Genomic DNA, 13,057 nt, shown 5'->3' on the forward strand with positions numbered 1-13,057 from the left:
GAGACGCATACAAAGCTCTCCCTCGCCCTCCATTTGGTAAATCCGGCCACAACTCTGTCCTCCTGATTCCTGCTTATAAGCAAAAATGAAAGCAGGAAGCACCAGTGACTCGGTCTATAAAAAAGTGGTCAGATGAAGCAGATGCTAATCTACAGGACTGTTTTGCTAGAACAGACTGGAACATGTTCCGGGATTCTTCCGATGGCATTGAGGAGTACACCACATCAGTCACTGGCTTTATCAATAAGTGCATCAAGGACGTCGTCCCCACAGTAACTGTATGTACATACCCCAACCAGAAGCCATGGATTACAGGCAACATTCGCACTGAGCTAAAGGGTAGAGCTGCCGCTTTCAAGGTGCGGGACTCTAACCCGGAAGCTCATAAGAAATCCTGCTATGCCCTGTGACAAACCATCAAACAGGCAAAGTGTCAATACAGGGCTAAGATTGAATCATATTACACTGGCTCCGATGCTCGTCTTATGTGGCAGGGCTTGCAAACTATTACAGACTACAAAGGGAAGCACAGCCGCGAGCTGCCCAGTGACACGAGCCTACCAGTCCAGCTAAATCACTTCTATGCTCGCTTCGAGGCAAGCAACACTGAGGCATGCATGAGAGCATCAGCTGTTCCGGACGACTGTGTGATCATGCTCTCCGTAGCCAACGTGAGTAAGACCTTTAAACAGGTCAACATACACAAGGCTAGCCTCCCGGGTGGCGCAGTGGTCTAAGGTGCTAGCTGTGCCACCAGAGATTCGAGGTTTGAGCCTAGGCTTTGTCGCAGCCGGCAGCGACCGGGAGGCCCATGGGGCAGTGCACAATTGGCCCAGCATCGTCCGGGTTAGGGAGGGTTTGGCCGGCAGGGATATCCTTGTCTCATCGCGCACTAGCGACTCCTGTGTCGGGCCGGGCGCAGTGCACGCTGACCAGGTCGCCAGGTGTACGGTGTTTCCTCCGACACATTGGTGTGGCTGGCTTCCGGGTTGGATGTGCATTGTGTCAAGAAGCAGTGCGGCTAGGTTGGGTTGTGTTTTGGAGGATGGCTCTTGACCTTTGCCTCTCCCGAGTCCGTACGGGAGTTGCAGCAAAGAGACAAGACTGTCACTACTACCAATTGGATACCATGAAATTGGGGAGAAAAAAAAGGGGTAAAAAATAATAAAAAATAACATACACAAGGCTGCGGGGCCAGATGGATTACCAGGATGTGTGCTCCTGGCATGTGCTGACCAACTGGCAGGTGTCTTCACTGACATTTTCAACATGTCCCTGATTGAGTCTGTAATACCAACAAGTTTCAAAAAGACCACCATAGTCCCAGTGCCCAAGAACACAAAGGCAACCTGTCTAAATGACTCACGCACTCACGTCTGTAGCTGTGAAGTGCTTTGAAAGGTTGGTAATGGCTCACATCAACACCATTATCCCAGAAACCCTAGACCCACTCCAATTTGCATACCGCCCAAACAGATCCACAGATGATGCAATCTCTATTGCACTCCACACTGCCCTTTCCCACCTGGATAAAAGGAACACTTATGTGAGAATGCTGTTCATTGACTACAGCTCAGCGTTCAACACCATAGTACCCTCAAAGTTCATCACTAAGCTAAGGATCCTGGGACTAAACACCTCCCTCTGCAACTGGATCCTGGACTTCCTGACGGGCCAGGTGGTGAGGGTAGGTAGCAACACATCTGCCACGCTGGTCCTCAACACTGGAGCTCCCCAGGGGTGTGTGCTCAGTCCCCTCCTGTACTCCTTGTTCACCCATGACTGCATGGCCAGGCACGACTCCAACCTAATCATTAAGTTTGCAGTCGACACAACAGTGGTAGGCCTGATCACCGACAACGACGAGACAGCCTATAGGGAGGAGGTCAGAGACCTAGCCAGGTGGTGCCAGAATAACAACCTATCCCTCAACGTAACCAAGACTAAGGAGATGATTGTGGACCACAGGAAAAGGAGGACCGAGCACGCCCCCATTCTCATCAACGGGGCTGTAGTGGAGCAGGTTGAGAGCTTCAAGTTCCTTGGTGTCCACATCAACAACAAACTAGAATGATCCAAACACACCATGACAGTCGTGAAGAGGGCACGACAAAGCCTATTCCCCCTCAGGAAACTAAAAAGATTTGATATGGGTCCTGAGATTCTCAAAAGGTTCTACAGCTGCAACATCGAGAGCATCCTGACTGGTTGCATCACTGCCTGGTATGGCAACTACTCGGCCTCTGACCGCAAGGCACTACAGAGGGTAGTGCATACGGCCCAGTACATCACTGGGGCTAAGCTGCCTGCCATCCAGGACCTCTACACCAGGCAATGTCAGAGGAAGGGCCTAAAAATTGTCAAAGACCCCAGCCACCCCAGTCATAGACTGTTCTCTCTACTACCGCATGGCAAGCGGTACCGGATTGCCAAGTCTAGGACAAAAAGGCTTCTCAACAGTTTTTACCCCCAAGCCATAAGACTCCTGAACAGGTAATCAAATGGCTACCCGGACTATCTGCATTGTGTCCCACCCACCACCCGCCAACCCCTCTTTTACGCTACTGCTACTCTCTGTTCATCATATATGCATAGTCACTTTAACCACATCTACATGTACATACTACCTCAATCAGCCTGACTAACCGGTGTCTGTATGTAGCCTCGCTACTTTTATAGCCTCGCTACTGTATATAGCCTGTCTTTTTACTGTTGTTTTATTTCTTTACTTACCTGTTGCTCACCTAATACCTTTTATGCACTATTGGTTAGAGCCTGTAAGTAAGCATTTCACTGTAAGGTCTACACCTGCTGTATTCAGCGCACGTGACAAATCAACTTTGGTGAAAATCTCCTAGAGATGAACGTACTTTGGTGCAAAAAGTGCAAATCAATCCCAGAACAACAGCAAAGGACCTTGTGAAGATGTTGGAGGAAACAGGTACAAAAGTATCTATATCCACAGTAAAACGAGTCCTATATCAACATAAGGCCACTCAGAAAGGAAGGCCGCTCAGCAAGGAAGAAGCCACTGCTCCAAAACCACCATAAAAAAAGCCAGACTACAGTTTGCAACTGCACATGGGGACAAAGATCATACTTTTTGGAGAAATGTCCTCTGATCTGATGAAACAAAAATAGAACTGTTGGCCATAATGACCATCGTTCTGTTTGGAGGAAAAAGTGGGAGGCTTGCAAGCCAAAGAACACCATCCCAACCGTGAAGCACGGGGGTGGCAGCATCATGTTGTGGGGGTGCTTTGCTGCAGGAGGGACTGGTGCACTTCACAAAATAGATGGCATCATGAGGTAGGAAAATTATGTGGACATATTGAAGCAACATCTCAAGACATCAGTCAGGAAGTTAAAGCTTGGTCTCAAATGGGTCTTCCAAATGGACAATGACCCCAAACATACTTCCAATGTTGTGGCAAAATGGCTTAAGGACAACAAAGTTAATGTATTGGAGTGGCGATCACAAAGCCCTGACCTCAATCCGATAGAAAATCTGTGGGCAGAACTGAAAAAGCGTGTGTGAGCAAGGAGGCCTACAAATCTGACTCAGTTACACCAGCTCTGTCAGGAGGAATGGGCCAAAATTCACCCAACATATTGTGGGAAGCTTGAGGAAGGCTACCCAAAACCTTTGACCCAAGTTAAACAATTTAAAGGCAATTCTACCAAATACTAATTGAGTGTATGCAAACTTCTGACCCACTGGGAATGCGATGAAAGAAATAAAAGCTGAAATAAATTATTCTCCCTACTATCTTTCTGACATTTCACAGTCTTAAAACAAAGTGGTGATCCTAACTGACCTAAGACAGGGAACTTTTACTAGAATTAAATGTCAGGAATTGTGAAAAACTGAGTTTAAATGTATTTGGGTAAGGTGTATGTAAACCTCCGACTTCAACGGTATATCTCCCTGACTAACTTCAAGCATCAGCTATCTGAGCAGCTTACCGATCATTGCAGCTGTACATAGCCCATCTGTAAATAGCCCATCCAACTACCTACAAATCAAATCAAATCAAATGTATTTATATAGCCCTTCGTACATCAGCTGAAATCTCAAAGTGCTGTACAGAAACCCAGCCTAAAACCCCAAACAGCAAGCAATGCATGTGAAAGAAGCACGGTGGCTAGGAAAAACTCCCTAGGAAAAACTCCCTAGAAAGGCCAAAAACCTAGGAAGAAACCTAGAGAGGAACCAGGCTATGAGGGGTGGCCAGTCCTCTTCTGGCTGTGCCGGGTGGATATTATAACAGAACATGGTCAAGATGTTAAAATGTTCATAAATGACCAGCATGGTCAGATAATAATAATCATTGTAGTTGTCGAGGGTGCAACAAGCACGTCCGGTGAACAGGTCAGGGTTCCGTAGCCGCAGGCAGAACAGTTGAAACTGGAGCAGCAGCATGGCCAGGTGGACTGGGGACAGCAAGGAGTCATCATGCCAGGTAGTCCTGAGGCATGGTCCTAGGGCTCAGGTCCTCCGAGAGAAAGAAAGAAAGAGAGAAAGAGAGAATTAGAGAGAGCATATTTACATTCACACAGGACACCGGATAAGACAAGAGAATACTCCAGATGTAACAGACTGACCCTAGCCCCCCGACACATAAACTACTGCAGCATAAATACTGGAGGCTGAGACAGGAGGGATCAGAAGACACTGTGGCCCCATCCAATGATACCCCCGGACAGGGCCAAACAGGCAGGATATAACCCCACCCACTTTGCCAAAGCACAGCCCCCACACCACTAGAGGGATGTCTACAACCACCAACTTACCATCCGAAGACAAGGCCGAGTATAGCCCACAAAGATCTCCGCCATGGCACAACCCAAGGGGGGGCGCCAACCCATCCCCATATTGTTTTATTTACTTTTTTTGTTCTTTTGCACCCCAGTATTTCTACCTACACATCATCATCTGCACATCTATCACTCCAGTGTTAATAACACTGGATTTTTTTATTGTGTTATTGACTGTGTGTTTGTTTATTCCATGTGTAACTCTGTGTTGTTGTTTGTGTCGCACTGCTTTGCTTTATCTTGGCCAGGTCGCTGTTGTAAATGAGAACTTGTTCTCAACTGGCCCACCTGGTTAAATAAAGGTGAAATAAATGTTTTTGTTAATAAAAAAAAATGTCTGACATCAATGTGTGAGCAACTACAATAATTGAATATGGTCAATTTCAAACATTTGTATATAACATAAACATACTGTTGACATGTAGGCTATGGTGTAATGGAATGGTTTGCCTTGTGTGGTAGGTTTTGTGGGTTTTGACACTCTTATGTAGGTGTTATAACCAGCCATAAAATAACTCAATATATGTCACAACAGGTCCAAATATGTGTCATAACAGTGTTATGACCATATTATAACAGGCTATGACAAGTTATGTCAGCTGTTATGACATGTTATGACATGGTTATGACTGTGTCATACTGTTTTATGATGCTGGATGTCAAGTACAGTGTTACCAAAGTGAGTCGTAAACAGCAAATGTGAGTCAACAACAAACAACAACAACTATGACGGTATCACATTTTTTAAATAACACACTCTGATGCTGCATTTATATGCACCTCATTTACTTTCAATAAACCAAATTGAAACACAAATTATAGATGTGCTGTGTCCTGTTCTGATTTCATAATTCATACCCTATGAAATGATTTATCCCTCAGATGGTCTTCTCTGATACTAGTTGGCTGTGGCTGAGCTCCAGATGGGGTAAGGGTTTGGGTTTGGACACGATTCCAATAATGGGTTGGCATGAACAGAGATTTTGCAATCTCTCCGATTTTCGGGAATCAGAACTGAAGCTGTGTCCAGCAAAATTCCCAGCGGTGGGCAGACAGGGGGTGAGTTCTCTCCTCAGCAGATATAAGGCCTTGGTCCTATAACTTCTCACGGAGTACATCGTCTTTACAGAGGAGACACAGCTCAACATACAAACTGATAAACAGATATTTCCATCAAAATGTGGTATGTTATACTTTTCATATTCTTTCCTCAACAAAACCCTAGTTGCCTGGCAAATGTTGTCATACCAATCCAAATGAATCTCTGAAATGTCTTTGGACAATGGATCTTTGTAAAATGGCAGGGAAACACAGCTACTTAAATCTTTCAAAAAAACATTCAAATTGCTCTAGCTAGAGACCTTTTCTAAATATAGGTTAACAAGCAAGCCCAGAGACTTCCTAAGTAAAGGAACCGTTAGTTGTGGTACTAGTGAGTGTTTGGGCGCTGTCTGTCAGTTGGGTCTGTGTGTGTGTACTGTACTTATGTGTTCCTTCTGTCCGCAGGTCATCCCTGGTAGTGCTCCTCGCGGCCTCCTGTGTCTGTCTGGAACAGGTCAAAATCAAAATCAAAATCAAAACCAATACCAAATCAATTGATGAGATGTCAGACAATTCAGGTAGCTATCTGTCTAACTGACACATAACCAACTCCCTGCCTTATGCCAATACGGGCTTACTTTTTCTGATTTAGATTGAAATGTCAACAAAGTGAGAGGGATGAAACGTTTTCAAACAAAAACATGTACATTTTAAAGATCAAGGCGCATTGACAACCTTTCTTGTCCCATGTCTATGTTAAGGTGGGTGTTAGTGACACCATTGATGCAGAATATCGGCCAAAAATATTGGACTTACACATTACACGTGTGTTTTCACACGTGCAATTTGTCTATTTCCGAAACATATTATATTTGCTGGCCCATTGTGACTGGTTCGTGTAAGGATATCACTCACATTTCAATTACACTGTCACTCTCATCGGATGTTCTGAAGCCAATCTTCACTATGGCTCCCCTTACGCAACTCTGAGCTGAGCAGACACAAGCTGTTCCTATTCAGCCTGTTGGAGAATACAGTAGCTGTGGCCAAAATGAGGATGTCACCATCACTTTCAAGTGAGAACCTTGTTAAGTCTCACGGCTCACAGCTATTATCCCGATTATCTTAAAAATCGATTCAGCAGCGACACACATGAGATGACAGGGATCAAAGAGAAGGCAAGCAGGGAGGAAAGGAAGATCCTCAGTCTCAGCTTCCTCCAAGCTGGATGGTAAAATATGTCATTAGGAAAATCTACAGAGCATGAAAGCCTTGAAAAGTAAAATTCCTCAAAATCCACCTCTCATCAAACGTTTCAGGAAAATGTTTGAGAAGAGAAATGACACTAATTCCATCCTCATCTAGGTTTCTGCGTATTGTGACCTCCAAGGTAATTCTGTGAAAGCTAGCCTTGTCTGGCTCAAGTCATGACAACACTTATTTTTTTTTAGATAATAGTAGATGATTAATGAATTTACTGAACTTTTGTCAGGTCAACGCTAAAAGGTTCCAGAAAGCTACTACCAAATGCTATGTGTATTCAAGTGAATAGTGTTGATTTTAGCAAACTCAAACTCAAACTAAAACCAAGGCTGGAATTGTATTGAGGCACATTTCATTTTTCTGCAATAATCTTTTATGGTTGTGTTTGAGTTGCACAGCAGTAAGTGCTAGGTGGTGCTGAGTTGGGGATGTTTTAACCATATAGAGATTGTATAGAAATAATGTTGTTGTGTTTCTTGCCCAGACCTGCGCTTCAGGCGTATGGTTGGGGGCACCCTGGCCCCTCATGTCCCCTGGCAGGCCATGGTCTATCTGAGTAAAAACGTCATGAACGGGGGCTTCGCTGGGGGAGCTCTAATCTCTGACCGCTGGGTCCTGACCGCTGGCAGGAACTTGTTTGTCAGGAAGAGTAGGCAGGACACCCAGGGGAAAGAACCAATCATCCCCAAGGTGTACCTAGGCATCACGCGATACTCCCAAACCAATGACTCCAAAGAAGTTGCTGTAGAAAAGGTGAGCTAGTATACCCATTACCATCCCCAAGGTGAGCTAGTATACCCATTACCATCCCCAAGGTGAGCTAGTATACCCATTACCATCCCCAAGGTGAGCTAGTATACCCATTACCATCCCCAAGGTGAGCTAGTATACCCATTACCATCCCCAAGGTGAGCTAGTATACCCATTACCATCCCCAAGGTGAGCTAGTATACCCATTACCATCCCCAAGGTGTACCTAGGCATCACGCGATACTCCCAAGCCAATGCCTCCAAAGAAGTTGCTGTAGAAAAGGTGAGCTAGTATACCCATTACCATCTCTTTCAAACAATATACAGACAATTCAGTATTTACAGCAAGCAGAACTGCACTGGGCTCTCTCACCTACATCATCATTTTCAGTCTTATAGGTAGTTAGAGCACAAATACAGTAGATCGTCAAAAAAAAGGTCCTATGAATTATTCCCTTCCCCTTCTAGGTGGTTCTGCACCCAGGCTTCCAGAGCGTGTCAGACTGGGACAACGACCTGGCTCTGATTCAGCTGAAGGAGCCATTCACCCTGAGCGAGGCTGTGATGCCCATCCCTCTGCCTGAGAGGGGTGAGGACCTGGCTGAGGCAGCCCAGGAGAAAGGCATCATCACAGGCTGGGGTTGGGGGGTCCACTTCACCCCCGCTGAGTCACTGAAACACCTGGTATTGCCTGTGGCATCGCATAGCTTCTGTAAGGCAGAGTACAACCGTGGTGGCAGCACTCCAACCATAGACGACAACATGTTCTGTACTGGAGACAGCAAGTACCAGGAGAATGTGTGCTTTGGGGATGCAGGCGGTGCCCTGGCAGTCCAGGACCCCAAAGATGGCAGAGTGTATGCTGCAGGGATCCTGTCCTTCGATAAGGCCTGTGCCGTGAGGAAATACGCTGTCTACATGAAGCTCTCTGCCTACATGCCTTGGATCAACAGTGTCCTCAGGGGTGACAGTGAGAAATCAGCCAGTCTCCGCTCCAGTGTAATGTCTGAGATGTTTTCGAGGCAGTTGTAGCCTCCACTCAGCACAGTTTCAGATATGAGAGCCGGGGCTCATAATCTCCATTATGCCTTTGCTAACAAAGTAATTTTCTGACTTGATCTTGTAAAACTCTCTCAAGTTTCGACTTTCATTGAGTGTGTGCCCCCGCCTGATTGAGTGTGTCTTCCGATGTTGATTTCAAAGGATTTTCAATAAATTAATCTCTCCTAAGAAGTTTGGTTTCCGATGTTTCACCTTATAACTTTTATTCACATTTTCTTCAACTCATTTTAGAATGCTGGGAAACATGTTTTAGATCATCTCTACAAGCTGGAACCTTAGAGCATGTTAGAGCCATTAAAACAAGTAGCCTACAGCTAGGACATGAGACGATTTTGAAGTTCATTTAAGTAATGGAATTATTAAGGAAAATTGTTATCTGGCCAAGGAGGATATTGTGTTGAGACCAGCAAGGGTTTTTTAGTAGATTTGTCATGAAAATCATTCAAGAAGGAAATAACTTGTTCTAAAATAGAGCTACATAAACGAGGGTCTAGAATCCCTCCCAGCAGGGGAATGGAGGTCATGTCACTCCTGGTTAGTGACTAATTTAAATACAGAAGACAAAAGGCTTGTCATCACAGCTCAACACTAGTTAATAGCTCTCTTGCTTTGGAGCAGCCTGCTGTACCACAATTTGTTCAGTTTCAACAAGAGATATCTCAGAAATGGTGCCGAAGAGTATGGCTGATGTTTTACATGCCCGTAATCAATTGTGCTATTTTGTTCATTTTTTTGTGTTGTTTGTAACTTATTTTTTAACTTATTTTGTACATAATGTTGCTGCTACCGTCTCTTACGACCGAAAATAACTTCTGGACATCAGAACTGGGATTACTCACCACGGACTGGTAGAAGCTTTTTCCTTTAATCTCTATGTACTAGGGGCTATGTGGGACGCATGCGTCCCACCCCTGGTACACCCTATCAACAACAGGTGAAATATCAAGAGCGCCAAATTTGAAAACAATTAAATGTCATAATTCAAATTTCTCAAAAATACAACTATCTTACACCCTTTGAAAGATAAACATCTCCTTAATCTAACCACGTTGTCCGATTTCAAAAAGGCTTTACGGCGAAAGCATAAAGTTAGATTATGTTAGGAGAGTACATTGACAATAGCTGTGTGTAATGTTTTGTCAATTCAAAGACAGGCATCACCAAAAGCAGAAAACCAGCTAAAATTATGCACTAACCTTTGACAATCTCCATCAGATGACACTCCTAGGACATTATGTTAGACAATACATGCATTTTTAGTTCTATCAAGTTCATATTTATATCCAAAAATAGCGTTTTACTATGGCGTTGATGTTGAGGAAATCGTTTCCCTCCAATAACCGCCAGTCAAATCAGCACGACAAATTAAATAATTACTATTCGAAAACATTGGTAAAATATTATATTGTCATTCAAAGAATTATAGATTTACATCTCTTGAACGCAACCGGATTGCCAGATTTAAAAATAACCTTACTGGGAAATCACACTTTGCAATAATCTGAGCACTGCGCCCAGAAAAATACGCATTGCGATACAGACTAACCGCCATGTTGGAGAGATCTAAAATCGAAAATACTATGTAAATAATCCATTACCTTTGATTCTCTTCATCAGATGTCACTTCCAGGAATCCCAGGTCCATAACAAATGTAGTTTTGTTCGAAAAAGCTCATAATTTATGTCCAAAAAGCTCCGTGTTGTTAGCACATGATCTAAGCCCGCCGGACTTCTCTTCATGAAAGAAGGGAGAAAAAATATTTACGTTCGTTCAAACATGTCGAACGTTGTATAGCATAAATCAGTAGTGCCTTTTTTAACCAGAACATGAATAATATTCAAGGCGGACGATTGCATTCTCTTTTAAAACGTATTGGAACGAGAGTACCCAACATGAACTCGCGCGCCAGAGTCTAATCGGCCATCACCGTTCCAAGGCTCTTGTTCGGTCAGATCTCACAGTATAAGACTCAAAACACTTTGTAAAGACTGGTGACATCTAGTGGAAGCCATAGGAAGTGCTCAACGATTAATAAGCCCCTGTGTGTTTCAATGGCATAGGCTTAAAGGTAGTTCAACACATCAGGTATCCACTTCCTGTCAGAATTTGTCTCAGGGTTTTGACTGCCAAATGAGTTCTGTTATACTTACAGACACCATTCAAACAGTTTTAGAAACTTTAGAGTGTTTTCTATCCAAATCTAATTATATGCATATTCTAGTTACTGTGCAGGAGTAGTAACCAAATTAAATCGGGTATGTTTTTTATCCGGCCGTGCAAATACTTCCCCCTATCCCCATCAGGTTAAGAGTTTATTCGGAAGATAATGGCTCTATAAACACTCTTCCGTGGTGTCCCGACTTTCTAGTTAATTACATTTACATGATTAGCTAATCAGGTGATATTAATTACAGAGAAAGTATTTTATAGGATAGCATGTCATATCACTTAATCTGGCATAACCAAAGACACGAAAGCAGAGAGGGAGAGAGCAGAAAGCGAGAGAGCAGAGAACAGAGAGAGAGCAGAGAGAGCAGAGAGAGAGAGCAGAGAGAGCAGAGAGAGCAGAGAGAGCAGAGAAGAGAGAGAAGAGAGAGAGGGAGCAGGCTGAGAGAGCAGAGAACAGAGAGAGCAGAGAACAGAGAGCAGGCTGAGAGAGCAGAGAGAGCAGAGAACAGAGAGAAGAGAGAGAGAGAGCAGGCTGAGAGAGCAGAGAGAGCAGGGAAAGCAAAGAGCAGAGAGAGAGAGTGCAGGGAAAGCAGAGAGAGAGAGCAGAGGGAGAGAGCAGTGAGAGAGAGAGCAGAGAGAGCAGAGGGAGAGAGAGAGCAGAGAGAGCAGAGAGAGCAGAGAACAGAGAGCAGAGAGAGCAGAGGGAGAGCAGAGAGCAGAGAACAGAGAGAGCAGAGGGAGAGAGAGCGCAGAGAACAGAGAGAGCAGAGGGAGAGAGAGCGCAGAGAGAGGGAGCAGGCTGAGAGAGCAGAGAGAGAGAGCAGAAAACAGAGAGAGAGAATAGAGAGAGAGAGCAGAGAGCAGTGAGTGAGAAGAGAGCAGAGAGAGAGCAGAGAGAGAGAGCAGAAAGAGCAGAGAGAGAGCAGCAGAGCAGAGAGCAGAGAGAGAGAAGAGAGAGAGAGCAGAGAGCACGCTGAGAGAGCAGAGAGCAGGCTTAGAGAGCAGAGAGAGAGCAGAGAGCAGAGAGAGAGCAGAGAGAGAGAGCAGAGAGAGAGAGCAGAGAGAGCAGAGAAAAGAGAGAGAGCAGCAGAGCAGAGAGAGAGAGAGCAGAGAGAGAGCAGCAGAGCAGAGAGCAGAGAGAGAGAGCAGAAAGAGCAGAGAGAGAGCAGGGAGCAGGCTGAGAGAGAGCAGAGAGCAGAGAGAGAGAGAGCAGAGAGAGAGCAGAGAGAGAGAGCAGAAAGAGCAGAGAGAGAGCAGGGAGGGCAGAGAGAGAGCAGAGAGAGCAGAGAAAAGAGAGAGAGCAGCAGAGAAAAGAGAGAGAGAGAGAGCAGAGAGACAAGAGAGCAGAGAGAACAGAGAGCATAGAGAGCAGGAAAAGCAGAGAGCAGAGAGAGTGCAGAGAGAGCAGAGAGAGAGCAGGGAGCAGGCTGAGAGAGAGCAGAGAGAGAGAGAGAGAGAGAGCAGAGAGAGCAGAGAGAGAGCAGGGAGCAGGCTGAGAGAGAGCAGAGAGCAGAGAGAGAGAGAGAGCAGAGAGAGAGCAGAGAGAGAGAGCAGAAAGAGCAGAGAGAGAGCAGGGAGGGCAGAGAGAGAGCAGAGAGAGCAGAGAAAAGAGAGAGAGCAGCAGAGAAAAGAGAGAGAGAGAGAGCAGAGAGACGAGAGAGCAGAGAGAACAGAGAGCATAGAGAGCAGGAAAAGCAGAGAGCAGAGAGAGTGCAGAGAGAGCAGAGAGAGAGCAGGGAGCAGGCTGAGAGAGAGCAGAGAGAGAGCAGGGAGCAGAGAGAGAGCAGAGAGTAGAGAGAGAGCAGAGAGAGCAGAGATAGTAACCCTGCATCACAACACTCTGTTGCTATAGTAACCCTGCATCACAACACCCTGTTGCTATAGTAACCCCGCATCACAACACTGTTGCTATAGTAACCCTGCATCACAACACCCTGTTGCTATAGTAACCCC

The 13,057-nt window shown here is 45.2% G+C and overlaps 1 protein-coding gene across 2 annotated transcripts; it reads left to right on the forward strand.

Annotated features, from left to right (window-relative positions):
- Positions 1-5,856: 5,856 nt before the first annotated feature.
- Positions 5,857-9,105, forward strand: LOC115186353 (haptoglobin). Of its 2 annotated transcripts, XM_029746020.1 has the most exons (5): positions 5,857-6,001; positions 6,325-6,437; positions 7,607-7,812; positions 8,093-8,155; positions 8,341-9,105. In XM_029746020.1, the coding sequence occupies exons 1-5, from the start codon at positions 5,997-5,999 to the stop codon at positions 8,902-8,904; spliced, it is 951 nt and encodes a 316-aa protein (XP_029601880.1). In that variant the 5' UTR covers positions 5,857-5,996; the 3' UTR covers positions 8,905-9,105. The 2 variants fall into 2 exon arrangements, with proteins under 2 accessions (XP_029601880.1, XP_029601879.1); XM_029746019.1 differs by lacking the exon at positions 8,093-8,155 and having other exon boundaries at positions 7,607-7,875.
- The last annotated feature ends 3,952 nt before the right edge of the window (positions 9,106-13,057 follow it).

The sequence above is a fragment of the Salmo trutta genome, unplaced genomic scaffold (genome assembly GCF_901001165.1).
Source record: "Salmo trutta unplaced genomic scaffold, fSalTru1.1, whole genome shotgun sequence".
Lineage (NCBI taxonomy): Eukaryota > Metazoa > Chordata > Actinopteri > Salmoniformes > Salmonidae > Salmo > Salmo trutta.

Excerpts from the sequence above, each read along its gene's own strand:
- LOC115186353 (XM_029746019.1), top strand. Across the intron at positions 6,438-7,606 it reads TGAGATGTCAGACAATTCAG|ACCTGCGCTTCAGGCGTATG; the intron begins GTAGCTATCTGT and ends TTTCTTGCCCAG. Across the intron at positions 7,876-8,340 it reads AAGAAGTTGCTGTAGAAAAG|GTGGTTCTGCACCCAGGCTT; the intron begins GTGAGCTAGTAT and ends TTCCCCTTCTAG.